Source organism: Coturnix japonica, chromosome 4 (assembly GCF_001577835.2).
Source record: "Coturnix japonica isolate 7356 chromosome 4, Coturnix japonica 2.1, whole genome shotgun sequence".
NCBI lineage: Eukaryota > Metazoa > Chordata > Aves > Galliformes > Phasianidae > Coturnix > Coturnix japonica.
The window spans coordinates 75,241,297-75,267,964 of record NC_029519.1 but is presented as its reverse complement, the minus strand read 5'-3'; the positions used below and the strand labels follow the sequence as shown (position 1 = coordinate 75,267,964).

The following is a 26,668-nucleotide window of genomic DNA, read 5'->3' as shown; positions in this document are numbered from 1 at the left end:
ACTACACCCATCAGAAATTCCACGGCTATAAATGAACTGGATTTTGAAATTACTGTACTGTATAGCTAAGATAAAGAGCGTACTACAGTCATTTCCAAAATAGAGGTTGTGTTTCTTGCCATTATTTTTCCTTCAGAATTTTAATGATAATTCTAAAAAGCTATTATTACCTGCAAATATGAGCACACAACTGCTGAAGTGAAAGTCAGAGTAGTTGTCTCTAGATTCTGAATATGGTGACAACAACATACAAGACTACACATCCTTGAGACAGCAGTGGAAACTTGGAATTGTTCCTACCTTCAGTGGCACCTCCAAGGCTGCTGTTTGCTGAAGGGATTCCATTGTTCTTTTCACCAGTGCTGTAAGGACAAAACAGTTGAAAATCTACAGCTTTATTTTCCAGGATAGAATTATAATATTAAAAATAATAATAAAAAAAATAGAAAGAAAGAAAAAAACATTTAAATGTTCAAGATTTTTTTTACAGCTATACCTGATTTCTTGTGGAAAAAATCATTTTCTTATTTTAAATTGAGTTTCAGATAAAAGTTGGAGAATTATTTAGCCTACATATGTTATAAACACAAAGTAAAGCACTGTTACCTTTCCCAGAGGCAGCATACCTGGCTACTGTATTTCTCAGCTTTCAGATTGTGTGCTGTTAAATTATTTGGTAACAATTCACATATTTTAATTTTCTTGTGCAGGCACAAAATTTTTTATCTAAAACAAAAGCTTGGAAAAGCAGTGCTGGAATTCTGAACTATCTAAAATACTTCTTTCTTTAAAGTAGAAAAAACCTTCCCTGTGTTATAGTTGAGTTCTAAAGAGTTGAAACAACTCAACTTCAGCATGATTTACGTAACTTAACAACTCATCATGTCACAACACTGTGCTCACCACTAATGTGAAAAATGCTTCTGTAATTATTTCAAATCAGTCATTTGGGACCAGATTTGTCAACCTTGGTCATTCCAATTACTGTTTTGTTTGACTTCTACTGCAACAAAATACGGTTCCAATAAAAATTCAATGGATAAATGGCTTTAAAAAGGAGGTAACTTTTGCCTGCTGAAAGTGAAAAAGGAACACTGGGCAGCCCCACAGAGGAAGTCATTGAGCAACCACCACTCCTTTGACAGGACAGCTGATTACATGTCATCGTGTGCCTCACAGAACTGAGAAATAACAGATTATGCAGAATGTGGTGATAATGGCTGAAAACAACATGATTACTGAGAAGCATTCTTTGAAGTTATTCCTCTATGCACATCATGGCTCTTTTACAGCTGAAGTTAGGTGCAAAGAAGGAACAAGAACTCTAAGAAGCAGCATATGGTTGTTGTCTCTCTGGCTGCTGCTAAAGCCTTTTCTAATGATGCCAGCACCGAAGAATAGTACGCAGTGTTTTATGTCACATCTGTGACACTGAGGCTAACTTGATAATAATGAAGAAAATAGCTAGCTTCTGACTGAACACAAGTGGGGTGCTTAGACTGTGCTGGCTCACTCAGACTTGCGTGTTAATGAGCTGTCATAAGATTTTCCATGAAGTCTAAATTATGCAGTTACTCATAAGATCAGTGGCTGAAGTTCCACAGATGAGAAAAATAAGACTTATGTTGACATATGATGATAGCTATGTACATAGGTTGCTCTGAAAGTAATACCTCCTATTTGTTTCCATAGAAATAATAAAGAAAGAGAACAATAAGACTGTTTGATAGAGCAAATTCTCAGTTACAAACACTGCTTTTCAATTAAGGCACCACCAGTAGCTATGCATTTTCATCAGTGATGAAGAAGAAGGAAGGTTCAGCTTCTACTGTCATACCACTGACATCTGCCTCTGACATTGTGGACCACCTTCATAAAATAGGAGGTATTACTTCTGGAGCAGCCCTCACATTTGCTTCATGCTGGACTTGAGGTAGTCCGTGGTTCCATGCAGGACATCATTGTGTTTGGAGTGCAGAAACAAACATGCTAAACACTAATTGTGAGAGCATAGGACAGTGTAGATCTGAACAATTACTTTCTTCAAATTCATTCCAAGTCAAGATGCCTATTAATAATGGAGTGTTGGTCCGTCTTGAGAAGCCCAGTCTGAATTTAAACAAGCTGCCAGTTCTGGGAGATCAGCAATGCAGCAGACGTCGGGACACTGACCAGGTGGCCTTTAGAAGGCTAAACCAATTGCCAAGCAGTCCACGGATAGATAATTTTTCATAGGTACAACTGCATAAAGCCTTAGTAAGAGCATAACCTCTGGATTCCACATTTGTACAGCATCACTCAGCCCTGTAATATTCCACCAAAGTACTTATGAAAAAGTAAAGGGCACGCTCAGCACTTAGTGTGGTTAGATAAATAAAGAGCAAGACCATGAAGACAATGGGAGAAATAGGTCTTTTAGACAAAAAGAGTTCCAATGGACAACAAAAGAGGGAGCATGAGTCAGCAGCACTGATTCATGGGTTGAGAAATGTGAGCAGTATGATAAAAGGTGCCGTCTGCACGTGCACTGAATTAGATCTGTTTCCCCTCTAAATCTGACAAATTCTCTCCCATACAACTGTTATCCCCAAAAGGGGTTTCACAGTAACAGTGATGACTGCAACATCTTTCTCTGTTGGTTCACACAGTTTTTGCTTTAAGGCATGTGGCATGATCAGAATTCTGCTGTATCCTTAACTGCTTTTAATTTTAAGAAGCACAGAAGTGACCACATCAACATGAGTGAACCTAATGGTTCCTCATTCTCCTCGACAGCCCATTAAAAACCTCTCCATGGGTTCACTCCATTTTCTTCTTTGTTTTTATTCTGTGTCAGTTTGACTCCCTATTTTATTTCCCAGGTCAAACTGACTTCTCTGGTTCTTCCCAGAGTTTAGAGGGTGGCATGGTAAAACCATTCACTTTGAATAATCCGAGGAGGTTTTGCCTGCATTTCAGCCTTTTGAAATCACAACTTTGGAAGTTTCCAAAAGATTTGCCAACATTTACTTTATAACAGGCTTTAAATTATATATATATGCATATATACATGTATACACACAAAATGATAACAAACATCAAGAAAAAGCAAGTGGATTACCATTCCTGTTCAGTAGTCTGTGAAGAAGGAAGCATTTAAATTAATTGACAGATTTTGCAGGAAAATAAGTAGGTAAACTGGCTGAATACATTAGGCTGGAAATTAAAATTTCCCTTTCCAAAATCTAGAAGAGTCTCCCAGTGGGAGTAATTTTTCATATGGAGATGATCATTTATAAAAGAGACCATATGGCATGGTGGTATATAATTGCATGAGAGGTCCCCTTTCGTTCTATGTATATAATGTCTGATTCTCCCTCTCTCTGATCTGAAAAACTCTCCTCTCTAAGTGCTCAAAATAAACAGTCCAGGCATAGGATATGAATAAAGAATAAATATATTCTTTATCTCATATAATATAATAAATATATTCTTTATCTCATATATGTTAGAGAATAACAACACAATGTTTAAATAGATCTGTCTCTATGTCTCTATCATTTTATTGTGGTTGGTGGTGGTGGTTTGGGGTTTTTTTTTTTGTCTGTTTGTTTGTTTCTTTTCTAAAATTTAGACTGGAAGCTTTTGGGAGAATGGTTATTTATGTTCTGTCGTGCACCTCTGGTATATCTAGGGCACATTAATAATTAATTTTGAAATGTTCCTTTGCAGTCAACCATCTACTGCAGTGGCATCTGTTAAGCGCTGTTCTCCCAGCCTTTGCAACTTCCCTCTCAAAATTCACAGTCAGCAATTATGAGATTTGTTGATTATGCTCATTCTGGAATGTTTTGCATGCCACGTTAAAAAAAACACATATTTCATCTTTAGTTCCCCAGAATTGATGACAGCAAAGTAAAGGCATCACAGATGAGCTGAAATTGTAACCCATATTAGATTTTCTTGATACTGGTTGGAATAAATGTGCTTATTCAAAGAGTTGTGAATAGGAGCAAAGAAAAGGCATTGGTGTGGAACAAAAGCTTGCTTGTCCCATCAAAGTGAAGACATTTTTCAAGCTCATTCACCTATGAAATTATGACTTCAGCAACAAGCCAAAGCTGATCAGACACATGATCTGAGGAATAAGGATTTTTACAAATTAAAGACTATCTGGAGGCATCTCTGTTTTAAGTATCCGTGTTCTCCAGTTAGAGGGCGGCAGCTCAGAGAACACAAAATGCCACCACCCGGCAATGACGAGTTCATTCTTCTGTTCTGTTACTTGAATCACCTTTTGAAGGTGCACACATTTTTACACAGCTGCCTCAACACTCATTAATTTGGTAGCAGAATAAAAGGAAACTTCGCGGAAATTCAAAGAAGCACAATTTTCTGCTGACAGATGTTTTATATATATATATATATAAAAATTAAGCTATTGTTTTTGCAAATAAAAAAATGTGGCAACTCTCAGCTCCTACTCAGGAGAGTCTGAGAAGAAGCAAATAGACACATTCTTGTTGTAAAGCAGTACAAAAGACACTTCCATATGGGAAATGCTGCTGTAAATGCTTATGTTCTGCATTACCATTTAACTGAAATAATATGATTTGCCTTTATGATCTTAATTTATGGATCTTAGAAGTATCATAAGATTTCATATCCATTCTGCAAATAAGAAAACCGAGACATATGTTTGCTGTTGCTTTCCTTAAAAAGTAGATAAAAATCATGACTGGAATCAGAATGTAAATATTCTGAATACTAGGCCAGTGTTTTCTTGGATCACAGTGAATGCAGGTGAATAATACAGCACTGAGTTGTACTCAGTTAAAGCCATCACACTCTGCTCTTCAGCTTTACTGAGCTTAGTGATTGTACAACTGAGATTTCTCTCTGGGTCATTAAGGCTCAGGCTGGGTTCTGCAAGTCAGCAGATTCTATAATTTAAGGTTTCTGAATGGACAAAAATACTCTTTAGATAAGGAAAGATGAAGCCAACAGCTAAAGAATATCCATAAATAAAAATAAGAAGACAAGGAGGAGAGATAAAGAACTTGGGGTAATGGGATGAAATTCATATCTGGGCTTTCAAAGCACTGAAGTGATTTAGAAGCCCATATCCTTTTGGCACTCCTTCTCTTTAAAACTTGCATACCCAGTTTGTTACCTCAGTTAACAACTCCTGAACTAATTGGAAAAGTTTGGGAAAAAAGAGTCTTCCTATTTAGTTTCATCTAATAGGAATCCAGGTCAACTGCTCTCAGACTGCAAATAAACCAAAACTGTTCACGTCATGGACTAGGGACAACAGGGAGATCTGCTTCATACTCCTACTCCTGACTGGAAGTTAAACCTTAATTCAGACACACCCTTTGTCTGCCTATTTGGTTATAACACAATATATTTCTTGAACCAGTTAGTCTTAAATATTTGTGATCTTACAGTACTTGTTTTAGTCAAAGTCATTATTCAACTTCGGACTAGTCCTAAGTCTGAGAGTTAACATAAAGCACTGGCTGTAGTGTCTCCAGTACTTACTGGAGAAAAGACCTGACAGCCTTGTCTTTGCTGTCATTTGCTAGCTAAATTTTTACCTGTTGTGGGGACAAACTCTAGCTTAGGAAATAACATCTGTAAGTAAGCTGGATGAGAAGATAAAAGCGTAGGCAGGAACTTTTGCTAACAATCAATCTTGAAAGTTCCATCATAAAAAGTTCTCTTAATACAAACAAACAAACAAACAAAACCAAACAAACCAGTAAATTAACTTAAAATTACAGTACCTTGCATTCCTATATGAAGAATTACACACTTCTTTATGTAACTGACCCCCAACCATGTGTATTTAGGAAGTTACTTTCTTAACTTTCTTAAGACAGTTTATTTTCTTCTACAGCCCTTAAAGACTTATTCTTTGTGGGATTCTTGTACGGAGCAAATCATGGTAAGGAAACTAAGTACAAATTTAACAAACTCTAGATAAAGAGTATATTGCATTTTATTGACATAAGAACCAGTGAGGGAAAACATTCAGAAAAATCTGCATAGTATTTATTTTCTTAATCATGAGAATCAGTGTACGTCCTGTTACATTACTTCTTTATCATATGGGCATGTGGACTAGATGATCCTTTTAAGTGAGCTATAGTATTCTGTGCTATTTAAAATAAATAAATAAAATGACAGGTTATTTGGAAATGGGCAGGGAGAAAGAAAGAGATTGTATTTACCTGAAAATTCCTGGATTTGGGAATCTTCTACTTCAAACAACAACTCGTCATGAATCTGAGCAATTAACCTGAAAAAATTCAGAGACTTCAGATAAAACATGCACAAAATTTCTAACAATGCTTTCCATTCATATCAAGTAATCTTCATGTAAACCCTGCACACACTAAAGGGAAAATAAATATCCTAAGAAAATGAAAGACTTCATTAATGGAGTTAAAAGGATTGTTGTTTGACCTACTCTGTAAGCATAAAGGCTATGGTCTGAAATCAAAACTGCTTGCTAACTTGTAAATGCCTGTCAGGGATTTGATGATGTGACACGGTACTACTTAAAACTGTTATAAATTATTATTATAAATTAAGATGAAATAAATGTGGCTGAAAATATGCTGTTGTAGTAATCCAAATTAGGTCAATAGCAAGAACTTGGCTCATGGGCATGCAATAGTAACTCCTAGTCTAGGACTGGCTGGTGAGTGGAGTCTTTCTCAGGAAATACCCTTTTTACTTGAAAGCAAATTAAGGCTCCTCATTCTGTGGGTTGAAGAACAAAAATGTAGGCACAGATACTCAACCTGTTTGTTGCCTCTGTCATTAGGACAGTTGTCTCCTTAAGAACAGAATGTGCAGCTGAAAGTAGCAGCATCTTAAAACTCATGCAACAACATGCACCATGGATGTATTTCAATAGGCCTCCTGCATATGGACTGTGTCTTAATTGTTCAGCACTTACAGAGATAAGCATCCTAAATTATTGGTCTGCATGCAAAAATAAGATCACAGTGGAAAAAATAAAGGTGTTTGACTGGATCACATCTGAGGAAGAACAGATATAGTCTAGCATATGAAATCTTTGAGTGCAGTTCTCACCTAGAAGGGATAAATATTGCACATCGGATTAAACTGCATTCCTACTAGGTTTATTCCATTTCTTCTTTAATACTTGTAGCTGGCAGTCTAAGTCTTGAAGCTGTAACATCTATTTTTGAATTTCCTTGCATTTCATATATAACATTTAAATTAAATGCTTGCTACAGACTTTTTAATACCTAGCAGTTATTCATTCTTTAGAAATGGCTGAACCATTGATATGGTTATAACTTATAACTTTCACAGCTTTTAGGAAAATATCCTAAGATAGTTTCACACTGCCTTAAATTACAATGTGACATTGAGTAACAGTGTGGTGAGCTCTAATAATAGGTCTTCAATTATTAGTCACTTACACCACAGTCAAAAGCAGAGTGAAACAGATTAACATATTTCTAATAGGAAACTGGGACACAGGATACAATAAGAAACAGATGAGAAGACCAGGATCATTCATAGCAAGAGAACAGAATTTACATGAAAAGCTATAATTTCCAGTGTAAGTAAATTAATTAAAGCAAGAGATTCTTCTTAGTCATTGGAGTGACATGTAAAAAGGTATAAATCAGACAGAACTGTGTATGTTAAAGCCTCTTAATACACTCTGAATCAATGGAATACGGGAAAATAAATGCATTGATGAAGCTGGTGAAATAAAAATGGGATTGGTTATTATTTGTAGCAGAGCAGTGAATGATGGCTTCAGAATTAGAGCCAATTTTATATAGGAACTGTCCTTTCTTTGAAGAATTTACAGTACAGATCAAATATTTTATCATGGATTTGTCAGATTTTAGAAATGGAGGAAGAAGCAGGTTTTGAAAAACACGCAGCACTGGATCAATAGATCACCTCATCTCCATGCTAGAGCTGAAACTGATTTGGGGTTTCTTAAAGCAGTGACATTATCCTATTTGACTTCAGCATGGATAAATGAAAAATCATAGTAACTTTTCCATTCAAAATTCACAGCTTTGACCATTTTAATGCATACAGAGATCTTTCCTGCACCTTAAGTAAAAACTGTTGGAAAAACCTACACTCCTGTTCAATAGCTTAAAAAACCAATCACCACTTTGAAGTAATATTGAAATAGTAAGCTCTCCCATTATCACTTGCTAAAACATGAAGTAAACTGGATAACACTAAACCTGGATCTTTAGAGGATCCACCTCATTATCATTACTATATGATAATCATATAATTGATCTGATGTATGACAAAACAAACTGAATGATCAAGAGATTTTTTCCATGACCTTCTACTGATGAGGCCTCCTCATTGTTTAACTTTTTAAAACACCATGCCAGGTTTTTTTCTAATATAAGAACAGATGAAGATTTTGTTAGTTACTTTAAGGCAATATATTCCATATCCGGATCTCTAAAGAGGCACGTTTATCCAGGACTACCCAAAATCTGTTGCCTAGAAATGAGGATGCTACTGAACTGTACTGCTCAGCAGAACAGCTCTTATATCACCTGTGAGCAATGGTATTTCTTCGCCATTAAAGGAAACAAACAAGACTTCTGTGCTGTGACATGCTGCAAATGCTACCATAGGAATATCCTGTAGAAGATGCCAGCAGTAGAAAAAGAGACATGATTTTCCTAGAAGTCTTTCCTGGAAGCTATTTTCTAAGAACTAGATGCTCTGTTTCAGGTCAGTATATGTTCAAAGTAAATAAATTAAAGCTCATTCTATGGTCAAAGGACTAAGGTAGGCTCTCACTTGTTCTGACATCTGGAAAACGCCAGTTCTTAAGACTCCGCAGGGCTACCATGCTTTACCTAAAATCAGACAGGGAGAATAGCCCTCTGTACAATTTTATTATACGTTTTTGTATTATGAGGATAATTCTGCTGTCAACAACAAATTCAAAACATAATATTGTCCAGCCTTCCAGACTGGTCTAAATGAAGATAGATAATACAAAAAAATAATGAACCAACAAATTCCTACAGATTAGCGGTAGGTTAATATACTCCATAACTTGGAAGCAGGCAATCTTGCCCCATCACAAGCCGTTTCCAGGCCACTTAAAACCCAACACAGTCAGGTTACATCTCTATTGGAATGTAAATAGGGAAATAGGGGGTCCCCCCCATTGTAACTGAAGAGCAGATTTCCTAAAACCGAAGAATTCCCTTTGGAGAAGGGACAAAAAAGAGAATTTGAAATTTATCATAGCTTTTTGTCTCAGCAAAAATCCAGCTAAATTTTTATACATTTCCATAAAGCTTTACTTAAGAACACAATATAATGTTAATAATTAAGATTTTACATAGGTAGAATAAAAATGCAAAAAGTTAAATGTTTGAAGTAAAAACACCCTACTTCAGAAATGGCATTAATGATCACTTAGCAGCACAACATACCTTTAGAAATACTTAAAGAATCAGCCCTTTCCTAGCCTCAGAGCTCTCTTACAAAACACTACTTCCCTGAACACTGAACTTCATACCATCTTCTGAAACAACAGTACCAGATTCTATTTTCCATAGATTACCACTTCTGTCTGTCATCCTGTCCTTTTTAATAAATAAAATAATCATTCAACTCATAAAATTCCACTTTTTTCCTTTTGAATTTTAAGTTCTTAACTGCATAATGGAAGGCTATAAAATTGCCGTTAGGACATGGTTAAAAGTCTTGTTTAACTACAAAGTAATTAAAAAGAGCACAAGAAATGTGAAGTAGTTAGAAAAAAATGATGAGAAGGCTATAAAGAAACAATAAGAAGACTGCTTATGTAGTAAACATTTCCATGTTTTCAAGAACACTTAGAATTGATGAAATCCAATGACTTTGGGCGAACACTTTTAAATCTTTTAATTCAGACTGCAAATATCCCCACAACCACAGAAAGATGAGAATTTGCAGATAGGCTATTCCTAGTAACAAAGCTCGCACCTTCCTTCTGAAGCATCTGCTACTGGCCACACTCGGTGATAATGGATCAGATGAATGCTGGATTCAACTCTTCTTACAATCCCTGTGTTCTCTGCTCTAAATATTTATTTATTTTTTCATATACTACAAATAGTACTCACCATTTAATAGCTGCACAGTTTCTCCACAAATGCACATGGGCTTAACTGGAAAGAATTCCTATTTAATTTTCATGTAAATAAGAAACAAGTTCAGATAATTTTGTAACATTTTGTAGACTTTTCAAGTTTCTCACGAAACTGTATCTATGAGGATTTCTACTGCAGTAATATAGAAGATATAGCTCAAAATATATCATGCCTGCATAGCTGTTACTTGAAGTAACTTTATGTTTCTCTTTCTTCTTCCTACTGAAGACCAAGACATGTTGACATTCTAACATTTTAACTATAAAAATTCAGCTAACTTGTGAAATTTCTCAGCAGTTACATCAAGAAGAGCAGGAAGCTGAACAGATGGTTAATTAAGAGAACAGAATTCTCACGTGTTCCCAAGTGTTTTAAAACATACCAGTCTAAAAGGTGACCTACAAAAGGTTTTTATCAACTAGAAGTATATATTTGCATTGAATGACCCACAAAAAAGGTACATTTAAGTGCCTGCTACATCTTGAATGTCCTTTTTGCCCATGATATTTAAGCATATGAAATACATTTAGCTTTTACTATAAAGAATAAATCATTTTGACTTTTCCTGGCTCACTCTGCATAAAGCGTTCAGGTAACAGCTCACCATCTTGTGCATACATGCAAAATACTGCTGTGAAACACCGAGGAAAGCAACGTTTTTGCTAGGTCACAGCACAACTATAATTGCAATTATTAGTCCATTTGGGAAGCAAAGAACTACATACTGGATGGGGACAGCAGCTATAATTTCCCAATAATTTCTACATCAGCCACGTGATCTAGGATGTTTCCTTCAGCTACTGAAACAAAAGCATATGTCTGAGAAACAAAAGTCTCATTCTCCTCAACTATGATCTCCTATATTTTCCCTGTGATTCTGTTTCTTCAGTACTAGGTTAAGGATCATACTCTTACAATAATTAATATTCAGAGCAGACCATATACAGGTAATAATGAGGCAGAGAACAAGACCAGTAAGTGTTTAGTTGAAAATAATGGATAACTCCTAGAGAAGAAAAATGGGTAAAATCAGTTCTTAAATTCCTTAAAAACTACATGCAGGGACAACAAATTTATACTCAGAGTTAAGAAAACCATCCTACACAGCAGCAGCATCAAGTAGCTCATAGGATGAATACTGAAACTATGATATAAGTCAAGAGACCCTTTTATTACTATGTCCTTTTGTATGAATCTGAGAAAGAATAACCGGTTAATAAAGTACTAGTGCTGGAATCCCTGTACACCTCATAATATGGTTCTTATTTCTTCTCTGTAACTAAATTAAAATCAATTCTAGGAAATGAGCTATTTGAGTTTTACCACATGATTTGTATCAGAAAAAATTCCAGGTCACATAACACAGTGCTTGTTCCTGGGACAGTAATGGTTCTCTCTTACTAATTCAGTGATATGCATGGAAGCAAGATGCATTTTTATTTCATCAACTCAAAAAAAAAATCATTGCGTTGATTAAAGTGTTTTTGTTCTTATTAAGGAAGGCTTAGAAAGGCTCCAACATCCGCTCCTAAAGAAGAGTAGGTGGGTTCAAGAAAATAGGTTTGTGTCTTTTCCTATTATTTATGTGGCTCATTTGTATGAATACAAATTTCACATCATTCATTTGTATCTGGCCTGTAACTGGATCTGTTAATTTAGCCAAACTCTGGACACACTGAGAAGTAAAGCTGTGTGTTTGAGGCACCAGATTTAGTGCTATAGGAATGATAAACTGATAAGAAAGCACAATTGCCGGATTCAAGCAATATTACTCAATAGTTCTTTGGAAGTGTTAAGTTTACTTTGCATGTTGTTAGGATGTTACCATCTTTAATGACTAAAAGCTTTCCGAGCAGTTCATACAGTGCCACACAGACTTTGGGTAGCATCAGTCAATTTTCAGCTTATACAGTGACAATTTCTACCGAAATTGGTACAGGCAACCCATTCTTCCTGCAGTTCCTTCCTCCAACATCCTTCCTCCATACCACATTCCCAGGCATACGTCACTGTAATGACATTTTAAATAACTACAATTGTCAATCCAAGTTCAACACGTATTTTTCTACTCTCATAAATTCCACAGATCTTTCTTTCAGCTGCTAATATACGCCTCGATCTGACTTCAGAAGTTTCTTTGTTATCATCTGCCTGCAGGAGACATTCTGTGGAGGTTCTGTGAATTGCATCAGGCAGGTTAAAGCCAGCACTTGAATAATTGATGTCAGTAGCATATTTTCAGTAAGCAACTTGGCCACGAGCAGCAGAACAGCATCCCAACAAAGATGTAGATAATATGGGAGAATTTTGAAGAAATTATTTTGATTGTTCATCTGTGCCACACAGAATGAACACATTAACACCAATGGCAGTAGCTAACCGATAGTAGTATCAGCTTTTACCATACAGATTACATATTGAATGCAGTACTTCTTTTATTCATTTCTGTACAATTATTCCCGGGTAACGGATTGATTTTTTTATTGACAACAGCATGAGTTGCTGACCTGGCATTTGAATTAAAAGATGTCCAATGCAAAGTGAAAAATGAGACTGTCACTGATCAGCCACAGAGGAACGTACTGCTCCTTCACAAGGACCTCGCTGATTCAGCTTTTTGAAAATGGAATTGGTTACCTTTCACTGACCTCCCAACACCACGTTATGTGGACAAAGAGTGACTGAAAAATGCCATGATTACAAGTCATAGGAAATGAAGCTATGTACTCCTGGATCTGAATTTGCTCTCACACAATTAACACATATGTGAATGCAGTTCTGTTGATGATTAAGAACATAAACCTAACTGCAAATTAACATCAAACACTGTAAGACCTTGTCTAAAATGCAATTTTATTCTATTTTTTTTAAATCTCCAAGATAGAGATTTTATCCAAGAAGATAAAAAGTCAGGTATTAGCCACTTCTTGGCTATGCCTTATAGGATATACTGTATCACAGTGTAAATAAGGGGGCCATAATTTCTTCTAAAGCATATGTAAATGATATTTCTCTTTGATATGTTGTTCAAAGTGAAAACTTGATTCTAAAATTAGAAATTCTAATGGAGGGGAAAAAACCTTGCAAGGGGGTAGAGACAAAAGAAAAGATAGTAGTGTATTTTTTTCTAGCACGATTCGATGTGTTGATAATAGGAGGCTGATTATATTTCTCATTTTGGAAGAGCTCCTGTGCATTCCTATTGTTACAATAACAGCACCACTTCCCTTCAACAATATTTTTCAAAGAGCATTACAAAGAACGTTAGGATCATTATCCTGACTTTACTGAAAAGCAAATTAAGAAACAGCCCACTGAATAAATAATAGCTGAATGTCACTTGGCAGACAAGTGACTGAGTGGAAACACAAAATATCAGGTTCCAGTACACTAATCTGTTGACAAGACCATAGTGATGCTTTCAAATGCCTGGGCCACCTTTTAACCAGGTGAGTGTTCACAGAATTTACAAAGGCTTTGACTGTGGTTTTCTGACAAGCCTGGCTTCTAAGTATCTAATAAATATTACAGCAAGAAGCCATTTGCAAATATTAAAAGGCTCTCCTTTAGCAAAGCCATTCAGTTGTTAATGGCTGGCAGGAGTTCAAAATTCCAGTTTAAAACAGTCTGTCTCTTTTAATTGACCTTGCAGTCTTCCCAGCTGCGGTATGTATGGTAGGAATGAGAAGCATAGGCAGCAGTTCTCCTGGTCTAGCACTTCTCCTATGATTTCACATCACAGGGAAAACTTGTAAAACTGCAGTACTTCCCCATGTCCATTACGTCCTTAGCCATTTGATTCTGGCCTCTTCATACAATATTACCTGGATGCCTGTCCACCAAAGAACAATCTCCCATTTCAGATTTGTAGTATTCGGCCACTTATTTCTTTCCTTTGTGTTTTTTGTTTTGTTTTTAGCAAAAGAAAGCCATCTGTACAAGGATTAAAAACTGTTCATTTATTTTGTTTGAGCACTGATTTCCTGATTCCTGTTTTTTCCCAGCCCATTCGATGTTCAATTGCCATTGTACAATATACTCAAAATACAGGAAGGATATGATCAAGTGGGCTTGATTTCAAAGACATGGAACTACCACTGAACTAGATCTGACTGAGCTTAAACAGGCCCTGGGCACTGCATTGCCTTGGGATAGCTTTACAGATCCAACAGTTTAAGCACAACTTCTGGACGTAAAAAAGCATCCCACAAGTCTTGTTAAAAGACACAGAAGCATACGCAATATTTCTACAGCTGCTTAAAATGCTGGAGACCCATTCAACTATTTTTGTTTTAAAATTAAACACTTTTGCAGTCATTCATTACTAACCTGGCTGTTAAAGTCGGAGAAACGACAACAGAGGTAAAAATCTCAACCATAGCCAATTTGCAAAGATCAGCTGCAGATCCTATGAAAGAAAGTGAACTGCTTTCAGTTTAAAGCATGTAAAAGGAAAGCTGTTTTATGGCATAGGAATGAAAAACATCTGAAGATTGTGAATTATAAGAATTTGCAAAAGTAGCAGATTCCATTGATGTAATATGTGAAACAGATTAATAAATTACAAACGACTACATGTTAATTAGAAATAGAAAACAGAAATTATATAGAATCAATGAAATGCTCAGGTTGGAGAAGACCTTAAAGATCAGCGAGTCCAACTTCAACCTAACCATACTATCTATCTGAAATGATCTAAATTCAAACTGGAATTAAAATTTACCTATGAATTAGTATATTTTCACTTGGTAATTTAATTCACTTGGTAATTTAATTCATGATTTTTCTTAACTCAGTGGGTATGTGATGCATATTCATTACATTATAGGGCAGTTACACTATGTTGTAGAGCAGTGTTGCAGAAAGAGTGTCATGTTGTGTAATGGATAAGGCATTTCTAATGATAAAAAGACAGAGAGATTCTTCAGCCTTGCAGTCTGGTGAAACAGCCTGTTCTGAACCACACAACAGGATTTAGTGCATTTTTATAGAGAGATTTATCAGAAAAAGTACAGAAATAATCCTTTAACTAAGGACCAGGAGCCATAATTCTTGCTGCAACAGATATCTTAAAAGTACCAAACCATACCCATTTTCATTTTTGAACCCTCTAAATCAGTGAATCTTGAATTCTTTCTTTCAAATAGTCCAACATCAAGAGATAAAGATTATCCAGTTAGGCAAATAGCAAGGGTACTCTCCTGGGAGGGAAAAGAATATCTAAGAGATTGAGGAGATTATTATGTCTCAATAACCCAACAGGGAAAAGACTTAATACCTCTTCCTGGTTTTCTGTAACAAACTGCCTCCCTCTGAATCTCGTGCTGAGACTCCCTTTTATTCATTAACTCTATGAAGTGCAGATTCTCAGCTGGTTTTTGAGATGTTTACGCCTAATGGAAAATTTAGTCCCAAATACTCTTGTTTTTCTGTTCAAATGTTGCCTTACATTGATTAAATACAACACAGGACACACTGATATAGAAACTAAGAAAAAATGTTTCACCAAGAGTTAAGTAGTCAGTCAGATCATGAGAAAAAATTTATATAACTATTTTCTTCCTCACAATACATATGTGTAAAGTACAGTTGTAGCAAGTTAAAGCTGGAACTCTGCACATTCCTCTTAATATTGCAGTGCAACAGAAGAAATCATCTAATATCTGCTTCTGCTACCATTTTCAAAATGCAAACTGCCTATGTTATCAGACTACTGTCACAGAATCATAGAATCATTACTGTTGGAAAAGACCTCTATGATCATCTAGTCCAACCATTCACCTACCACTAAGATTTGCCTTCTAAACCACACCCATTAGTAGCACATCTCAACATCTCTTGAATGCTTCCAGGGACGGTGACTCAACTGCCTCCCTGGGCAACCTATTCAGTGTCTCACCACTCCTTTGGAGAAATTTTTTTTTCTAATATCCAATCTGAACCTCCCTTGGAGCAACCTAAGGCCTCTCCCTCTGGTCCTATCACTAGTTACACAGGAGAAGAGGCTGACTCCCACCTCACCACAACCTCCTTTCTGGGAGTTGTAGAAAGTGCAAGGGTCTCCCCTGAGCCTCCTCTTCTCCAGACTAAACAATCCCAGTTCCCTCAGCTGCTCCTCGTAAGACTTGTGCTCCAGACCCATCACAGCTTCGCTGTCTTTCTCTGGACATGCCTCCAGGTCTTCGATGTCTTCCTTGTACTGTGAGGGGCCCCAAACTGAACACATTAAGGTATGCCCTCACCAGAGCTGAGTACAGGGGGACAACTGCTTCCCTGCTCCTGCTGCCAACACTACTTTTGATACAAGCCAGGATGCCATTGGCCTTCTTGGCCACCTGGGCACACTGCTAGCCCATGTTTAGCTGAGTATAAACCAACAGCCCCAGGTCCTTTTTTTCCCACACAGTCTTCCAGCCACTCTGTCCCAAGTCTGTAGTGTTGCCCGTGGTTGTTCCAGCCAAAATGCAGGACCCGACACTTGGTCTTGTTGAACTCCGTCCCACTGGCCTCAGCCAGTCTGTCCCAATCTCTTTGTAGAGTCTTCCTACTCCCAGGAAGAATGACACTTCCTCCCAACTTGATGCAATCTGCTAACTTACTGAGGGTGCACTCAGTCCCCTTGTCCAGGTCATCAATAAAGATATTAAACTTGACAGGCCCCAATACTGACCTCTGAGGAGCACCACATGTGATCAGTACCCAGCTGGTTTTAACTCTGTTCAGCACCACTCTCTGGGCCTGGCTCTCCAGCCAGTTCTTTACCTAGAAAAGAGGGCATCTGCCCAAGCCACAGACCGCAAGCTTCCCTAGGAGAATACCATGAGACAGTGCCAAAGGCTTTGATGAAGTCTAGGTAGACTACACCAACAGCCTTTCCTTCATCCACCAGGTGGGTCACTTGATCATTGCAGAAGATCTAGTTTGTCAAGCAGGATCTGCCTTTCATGAAATCATGCTGTCTTGGCCTGATCCCCTGGTTGTCCTGCACATGCTGTGTGATCTCACTCAAGATGATCTGTTCCATAACCTTCCCTGGCACCGAGCTCAGATTGACAGACCTGTAGTTCCCTGGATCCTCCTTACGAGCCCTCTTGTAGATGGGAATCGCAGATGTATAAACATAAAACACAGTATTTGCAGTTTAGTACATTAAGTCTAGTGCTCTAAATAAAAATGCTTTAGTACAGTATAGAAAGATTTTATAGCATTTAAATATTTTCTCAGAGCTGAGATACTTTGAGTCTAGAGCAAATTTTCTAATAACAACCTAGAAATACTGAGTATGCTAAAGTTTTTAATCCTTGTTTCACCCAACCTTCCAATATTACATGTTTTGAATAAGAGTTACAACTTTCTTTTTCAGATATGTCCTCCATTATTATTTGAACTGACAATTAAATGTATCAGTCTTATTAATGTAGAATAATTTCACAAGTAGTCCTGTGTTGGGGTTGTAGGCATGCTGATCAAGGGCCAGCAGCTGGACTAGAAGACCTCAGTGGTCTTTTCCAAATGTAATGATTCTACGATTCTATTTTATGATTCAGCCGTGCCTCAGCTCCAAGCAATTTGGACAGATGGGCACAAGCAAGTGGTGCTCAAAGGGCAAAGTAGCTATATTAATGTTACCCTATACACTCAGCAGGACCCACTGTATAAGCTCGAGCATTGTGTCTTCAGCTGGAGAGGGCTGTTGTTCAACTGGATGAAACTGAGGTGAAATGAACACAAGGCTCTAAAGAAGCTTGTGTAGGTATTCCCAGACATACAAACATGCAAGCTTTGCTGCAGATCTTATTAGGAGATTTCAAAATCATAGAATTACAGATTCTTAGAGTTGGAAAAGACCTTAAAGATCATTGAGTCCAACCACAATCTGACCATATTATCCTAACTCTAATGACCCCCTGCAAAAATTCTGCATTTGAAAGCCTCATACAGCAAGACAGCTATCGCTTGAGCACAACTGTTACTCAAGCAGCAGGGTATATATTAGAATTCTAGATCTGTACATGTTCTTGGAGAGACAAGTCCTAAATACAGTTACTAATTATAAGGAATGTCAAACATGACATAATTACTTAAGTCATTTTTAAAATTAAACATTGACATGAATAACATTTGGAGAGGAAAAAAAAAAAGAAAAAAGAAAAAATGAACAATCCTTTCAAAAAGAAAATTCAAATGACTCTATAAAAAGCACTCCACCACCATATTTAGAAAGCAGTTTTTACTTGCCTGTAAATTGTACATGTCCAATATAACTTAATGAAAGCCCTGTCTGTATCTTACAAATAAAGAAATAATGCTTCCAAGGTTTGGTAGGAGGGATGACAGCTTTGGACTGCCAGATCAGTTACTATTTGTTCCTTATGTGGTTAATTCTATAGAAGACTTAGGTCCAAGCAACTTACACAGAAATATGTTAATACATCTATTACTAATATTTCAGTATTTTTGTGCTGATTTTTACATTTCCAGTTTACATGGCAATTTTCCAATGTTTTCCTCTGAAGAAATGCCCTTATTTTCACCCTTCAGAGATTTCTTTTCAAATGTTCCTTACAAAGAGTTGGGTTACAAAACAAAATACAATAATATTCTTGTAATACTACATATTTCTTAAACTAAAGCTAGAGGAATCTAGAATAAATATTTTAAATTTCTGCACTTATAATAAAACTCATGCCTTAGTAGCGTAATTTAATAGACTATGAAAATACTCATTTTTTTGAGCAAAAGAGATGCCGCCTGTTGGAGTTAAGATAGGTAGGCAGGTAAGTAGGTAGGTACATAGGTGAATTTTTACCTTGAACAACAAAATTGACAGCCTGCCTCTCTGCTTGAGTGCGTAGTTTGTAATCCTGTGAATTGATATTAGCAAGTAGTCTTTTGCGTCCCATAATGGAAACCACATAACCTTGCAGGATTTAAGTAGAAATCAGTATTTCTAGAGCAAATAAAAGTTAAACTTCAAAAATAAAATAAAATAAAATAAAATTTGAGCATAATGTAATTATCAAAATAATCAATTAATTATGCTTGTAATTATGCAATCCTTGAGATAATTTACTATTTTGCCCTCTTAAAGTACTCATAGCTTATTGTATTGTTTGCCTCAGAATTATTTTACTCAGACAACTGATACAAGTTATACAACAATAACTTATGCTCATTAAAGCTGTATTTTCATTAGGATTATCTGCCAATATGCTGGTAGAATAGCAAACTCTCTGTGGGAGATGAAACTATAAATACCTAGCAGAATTAGCTATCTATTAGCAGCCATAATTAGAGCTTTCCATGCAGTGAATGGTTTACTTGGGAATAGCAAAAAAATCAATTTGTACAGCAATTAAATCATTAATTAATCATTGCCAAAATTATCAAATAATTTTTGGGGAATTCTTTTATCCCCATTTTCTTAATGCAAGTTTCATGTCCCTTCCACAACCAAACTTTCTTAACTCTATTTGAGTAAATAGTTTAAAAGAAATAGATTAAAATAATTAAACATTTATTTTTAGGCTAATGACGTACTTTGCCAGCATCACTGGTTTTTTTTGGAGGACAAGTGTGAGGAACAGAGAGAGAAAGAGAGATCCTATGATCATCTTGTCCAGAAAACACTTGTAAATTCTTGCTGCAGCTTATCTCCCCAAACTAAGCCATGTCCTTTTCTTCAAAGTACAAAAATGGTTTCTATAACACTTCTGATCACCCTGACTACCCACAGGCCATCACTGGATACCACTGAAGGTCAGACTGCACACCATAATTTCATCTCAAGAGCAATATAACCTCTCTAAACACATTACTATTTATTTTGACAGTACTCAGAGCATACTATACAATACCGTATGGCTTACAAAGTAATCCATCTTGACAGTTCTAGTAAAATTTTAAAATAAAATATTTCAAGCAGCTACATTTCTCTTCTCTAATTGCTGTGCTCCTAGGATTCCCTAAATGTAAATGAATATGTAGAACTGACAACAAATTTGATGCTAGAAGAATTTGCAGCTGCTGGCTTCAGGAAGCACTCTGCACACATCTGTCATCACAGATACCACCCGAGCATCAAGAACAGAAACTCCAACTAGCGCAAAGAAGAAATACATATTTAAGAAATGTTTCTGTGAACTGGTTCTTTGGCTGAATGGCTGAACTGTCATGGCTCAGCAGTGATGTAACATATTTATTAAGTGAAATATTCCCTGGGTTTGTGTTGGAGCACATTATATGTTGAAGTGATGTAGCTTGACATTAAGTAGAGTTCAGCCTGAGAACAGAAATATTACTCTGCTAGCATCTTTCTGAGGAAAGGCAGAGAAGCTTAACCAATTCATCGTAGGAATATAAGAAAACAAAAACCAACCGACTCACCAAGAGATGATATAATTTATAATCTCTTGTCCTGTAACTACACAAATTTAGGTTAAGCAGAATCTCTGTCTTCATCATTGTGACACAATAATCAATTAAAAAAAAATTTAAAAAAAAAAGCTTTCTGATTTGGATTACCTTTATTTTGGCATTGTCCAATGGTTTTCTTTGTAAATTCATGTACTTTCTTGTATTTTTGCATAAAACTCTCTATAAAGTGACTAGCTTCAAGAGGAGTAATTCCTAAGCTTTCAGCAAGACGTTCTTTACCTGGTACACACAGAAAAAATACAAAACAGATCAGAAACCCATTACAGACAATAACGCTGTTACATTCAAAACTAGTGATGCTGGTAAATATGCTCATCTCTATGAAATGGGATGGATCTGATACAGCACAGTCATATTTCAATGATGCAAATGTTATCCTTGAGCTGGAATGATTAATTGAAGTTGAAATCTGCAGACTCTAAGGAGGAGATATAGAACCTGCGAATTATGTAATAAAGAAATGGAGATATGGCTAGTTCAGTTTATCCAAAAGCTTTGGGTATGGTGAAGAAGTCATAAAAAAAACTAACAGCAGAAGTAATCAGACCATGTGGCCTGGTTTTAAAAATACAGTTAGGAGTGTGAATCCCACAGATTTCAAACATTCTTGGACTCCTCAATGTCTACAGAAATCTATAAGATGAAAGGGCTAGCAAAGAAGTGCAAAACAGAAAAGTGTTTCAGCAGAGATGCAAAGGTGTAATAAATTTTGGATAAAAGATAGATGCACAATATATATGATTATATATATTACAAACATATATTATTATACCAAAGACAGTTTTTCTGAGTGCAAAAATATTATCTAAGAGCTTCAGTTTAAATACATTTATAAAATAAATAGTTTCATTAAAAATAACACACGCATCAACTTTAGTCATATGAGGTTTGAAAGATGGATATATTTGTCTGCACAGCAACACAAAACCAACACTGCGTCTGCAAACAGCATAAGCTGAGAGGCAAAGTCTCAAGGCATTAAAAGCATAGAATAGTTACTGTCATGGTAATATTGTCAAGAAAAATTACCCGGCATTTTTTAAGAGAGAGAATTTCAGCCACCTAAATGCCATCCCTGTCAGTCTGATATGCATTTCAGACTTCTGAATACAGAATTATGTAGCATTTTGTTCTGTCATGCTGGAATCCGCACTGAGCTACAGGAACACCAGTCCAGACAAGGTGCTAGAACAAGAAAATCACATCTCAGATGACTCCTAGCTGAGCTGTTACAGGTCTGGGAATCTATTTTACATCCAAACAACTTGTTTTTGATTTCTTAGTCATAAAATGACAAATCTATCTACAAAAGTATGGATTTTTAATAACTAGGAGAGTGCTGAGGCTTCCTTAGAGAACTGCAACATCTATATTTGTCCATGCTACCCTTCTAAAGAACTACTGCTATACGGAACAAAGTATTATATACAAGAGAAGGAAAATTAAGACACAATAACAACAAGGTAGTGTAAGAAGTTCTAGCAAACGGAGTTCCTGGAAAGCAAAAAGAGAAGAATCTACAGCCATGTAAGATAATGTTTCACTGTGTGGGAGAGCAGGACATGCCAAGCAACTCCCAGGAGTGGGCTTGAGCACTCCCCTTGAGTTATCTGTGCCAGGGGAACTGTTAGCAATAGTCTGTGCATTCTGGCATTTTACATTCTATAATATCCTATTTCAAAACTGAAAATAACACTTCTAATCAGCTTCTCTAGTTTTCATTTAAACACTTCAGCGTGCCTCCGTGTTCCATATAAGTCAAGACTTGAACACTGGACTAGTACTATTGAAGAGAATTGATTCTTTCTTTCACAGAAGTTTATATTGTCTTCTCTGTAGCTTTACAGAAGGACTGAGGCATAAACAGATGGATATAATTGCTCCACATTAGTCAAAAAGTCTGAAATTCTGCCATCTCTCTCAATAGTTAGTAGACTAATTACGGAACTAACTCCTAGACATAGTAAAACCTTTCTGTATTGTAGTGTTTTCTGTCTTCCAAGATTATAGGAAAGATACTGAAAGTACAAACCAAAGAGTAACATACAGCTAAAAAAGCATAAACCAAAAGATCACCAGATGAAAGATTTCCACTGACTCCAGTAAGCACAATACCAGCAATCTCCTCCAGAGGTCCTTTCCAACCTTAATATTCTGACAAATGCATCACTTGCATCAACAGCAAATAAAATTGACATCTGAGTAATTTTTACATATGTCAATGCAGGTATATTGATTTGCTGATTTTAATTATTTAACAATACTTGATGAAAATCAAAGCATGGCAAAATCTCACTCATCTTCAGACATTTGGTATATTTGCATAAGTTACATATATGTTATGGACATACTGCAGCAATTTATTTCATAATAACCTACCTGCTCCATAAACAACTGAGTAAACGATACGCTTTGCTTGCTCTCTATCAGTTTGTTTCACTTGTTCACTTGGGATGCCCTTCCTAAGCAAACAAACAAAAATAATATATTTTCACTTAAAATCAAATTGCATTTTTATCCTCACAGAAAACGTATTTAACTACGTATTAACAAGACATGAACAGAAGAACTTAGGAGCTTTCATCTTATGCACAATGAACACACAACCTGTTTACAAATTTTGGTGGTGACAGACCTCAGAAAATGTAGCTCTTTAATCTTCATATTTTTTTTATTTCGTTTGATTTTTTAATCAAATCCTTGATTAGGAATTTTTTTTCTGCTATACTATTAATTCCTTGGGATGAAGACCAGTACTGACCCATGAGAAAAGTTAAACCTTCCCAGCATCAGCATTTCTTCAAGACACGAAGTATACACAGACACCAAGCAAAACTCTGACCTCAAGCTTAATTAAACAAATGTTATATAAATTCTTCATGAGTAAGAATATCTGACCCTTTATCAAGAATAATTGCTGATAAAAGCATGCACCAAATCTCTTACATGTTTTACAGAGCTGAAATGGAGATAGGTCATAAAACAGCAGCAGGAGCAGAGACTGTAGCTAGTTCACTTGCAACAAGCATTATCCTTCGTGCTTCCCATTCACACACCAATGATGTAGACTCTCCTAGAAAAGGGCTAATGGATTTAGTAATTTGTAAATTAAAAGCTAGGACTCTGCAATCACCAATTATGTGCTATCTATGCTTTCTCTTATCTAAACGTAGCTTCAGGAAGAACACTGACATTGCTGACCATTTATAGCACTGAAGCATATTGGTTATATGGTTTTAATGGAAGCTTATTGGAGAAAACCTCTAACTAATTGGCTCACACTCTGAATATAAGTATCTACACAAACTGTTTTGGGAATTTAAAGATGGAGTGCCATCAGAGAAGCTTGCTGCCATCTGAAATGCTTGTGAATACGTTTTCTCATGATGATGATTCAATAATGTTTTAAGAGTCAGTTTGGTATATTTGTCATTAAAGCTTTTTGTTATGGGATGTGCTTTATCATGAAAGTTTTGCTTGACAAGCTTAGAAAAAAATGTCATATTTCTGTATGTATCCTTAGAGTATTTTACCATTATTATGATGCTTAAACACACAGAAAATCAACAGAACCACAGATTTGTTCATGATTGGCTTATACGATGGCTTTAGCCTATGAAAAGTGCTCATATAATTAGACAGTGAAAGACAAACAAGAAGATCTTGTATGCAATCAGTGTTAAGAGATTCCTGTTTGAAACACATATATTTTGAATAGGAAAATCAGAAGTGATTTCAGTCCTGCATAGGGCAAACAGTCTGGTTTTACAAAAGTTCACAGTCGTTTTGAACATTATACTTGCTTCAAGGATAAAATGGTTTTTTCTCTGTTTATTTTTAAGCTGAGAAACATGAAAAGCTGGATAATCCCAAAGACAGTGTCTATAATCTGAAGATCGTTCCCATGTAAGTCAATCATTTTTGTACTTAGAGGCTCTCATAATTTACTTTCTATATTGTGCCAGGTCAAAAGGTCATCACGGGTCCTATGAGTAAAATGGGGTGAAATGCACCTGATTAAGGTTACAGAGTGGCAGTTGGAACTAATATGTGCAGAATTAGGAAACCAGACATGGTCAAAGATTTCCTGAAGTAACTTCTGCCAGAAAGTCTGCAGGAATTTCCTGAAGGATCTGGCAGAAAGCCACACATATTCTTAGGAAAACACCTATCCAGAACGAGAGGAAATATAACCTGATAGCGATTCCCAGAAAAAGAGAGCAGACCTTACCCCAGATCACCGTATTTAAACTTGGAAAACTGTACAATATCTAATACTGTTTTCCTAACACTGCATAATTCATACTAGATGCCTGGTAAAGAGATAGGATTACAGCAATAGAATTTACTTGCAGATTTGCTTCAGTCTGAGGTTAAAGACAACTGAGAGCCAAGGGGTGAGCAGAGGGTAAGAGCTGCTGACCTCTGAAAAAAAGAAGAGCTGTAACTGAAAGAACATAGCAGGCAAAAAAGTTACGGAGATCTGTAGAGGCAGATACAGACTTCTCAAGTCATGGTACTGAGGAGGCAAGCCACAAGCTTACTGAGTCTTACTGAAAAATCTTACTGTGTAGGACTGGAAGTTCTAAAGAAGATTAAAATGGAAGGCATCAGAACTTAACAATCCAAAAAAATATATGAAAAACAACTAATATTTTAGAGCTTCATGTCAAGTATTTCTTTTAACATAATGCTAAAACCAAAATGATCAGTCAACACATCCAAGTGGGAACACAGTGGAGTGAGAAATGTGAGTATTCAGCAGAGAGGTACTGAAGTAGCACCCTGAGTATTTGCAGATGTCAACACAGCAAAGTGCCGTGCACGGCAAAGTGCAAGGTTTTGCACTTGGGCCGGAAGAACCCCAGGCACCTGTACAGGCTGGGAGAGTTGTCTTTGAAGCAGCTCGGGTCAGAGTAAAGATGATCCTAGGGGTCCTGGATAGATGAGTTATTAACTTAACCATGGTGAGCTTGCAGCATAGTGCGCTCTGGCCAGCCGTGGAGAGTGCAAAATGGGATCCTGGCTCCATCAGGAGCGGGTGGTCCAGCAGGGAAGGGGTTGGAGTCGTGTGGCGTCTTACTACTCCTGCTTTGTTTGAGTGGAGCCTGGATCTGTGTTTGTACTGTGTCCAGGGTGTGGAGCCCTCAGTACCAAAAAGACATGGAGATTTTGGAAAGGGTCCAGAGGAGGGCCACAGATTAGATGGATCTTTAGCGGGCGCTGGAGCCCTCCCTATGAGGACAGGCGTGAGGAGTTGGGTTGTTCAGCCTGGAGAAGAGAAAGTTGCGGGGTGACCGTCAATTGCAGCCTTTCAAATACTCTGAAGGGGAACTTACTCCCGGAAGGGGTAAACTCTATCGAAAGTGGCTTTGATAATAGCAGGATAGGGGAAATGGTTTTTAAGTGAGGAGGGAAGAGTTTAGGTGTGGGATGTAGGTGGAAAGTTATTTACTAGAAGAGTGGTTAGGTCTGAGACAGGCGGCCCAGTGAGGTTGTGGATGCCCCGTCCTTGGAGGTGTTCAAGGCCAGGTTGGACGGGGCCCTGGGCAACCTGATCTAGTAAAGGTGTATGTTTGGTGGCCCTGCTAGGCAGGGGTTTTGGAACTACATGATCCTTGAGGTCCCTTCCAACCCGGGTAATTCTGTGATTCTGTGATGTATGTATCTCACTCAAAAATCCTGAATAACAAAAGATGATAAAAGAAATTGCATTATAAATCACAAGTGCTCGAGCAAATAGAAGTCATTAATCAAAACGATACATGTTTATTCTAATAACAAAAATGTTTTCTTCTGTTTATATCAAATCTGATCTATTTCTATCAAGGCTGCTCAAACCCCTTTGCAACACAGTGCCATTCCTTCAGTTTGAGGCGGAGACTACTCTTTTCAGCAGGTCTGCCTGCTGAAAACTACCAGGTCATGGTCTGAACTGGTGCTAGAGCATCTGGTGAAGAGGTGTAGCAAGCCCTGGGTGCGAGCAATTAACCTGTGAGACCTGAAGATGGTGGACCCAGTGTTTAAAACCTCATTTAAGGGCTGGTAGCCAATAGGGTAGTGAC

The 26,668-nt window shown here is 36.9% G+C and overlaps 1 protein-coding gene across 4 annotated transcripts in view; it reads right to left on the bottom strand.

Annotated features, from left to right (window-relative positions):
• The window catches only part of POLN (DNA polymerase nu), a 76,069-nt gene that overhangs the window by 4,059 nt on the left and 45,342 nt on the right, over positions 1-26,668 (bottom strand). For 3 of the 4 annotated variants that reach the window (XM_015862891.2, XM_015862894.2, XM_015862892.2), the window contains 6 exons: positions 22,983-23,065; positions 20,691-20,822; positions 18,976-19,086; positions 14,496-14,574; positions 6,216-6,283; positions 301-362 (listed from right to left, as the gene is read on the bottom strand). In XM_015862891.2, coding sequence (XP_015718377.1) covers positions 301-362; positions 6,216-6,283; positions 14,496-14,574; positions 18,976-19,086; positions 20,691-20,822; positions 22,983-23,065 — 535 coding nt within the window. Of the gene's footprint in view, positions 1-300; positions 363-6,215; positions 6,284-14,495; positions 14,575-18,975; positions 19,087-20,690; positions 20,823-22,982; positions 23,066-26,668 lie in introns of those variants that run through there. The other variant, XR_001555278.1, reaches the window with a different exon arrangement.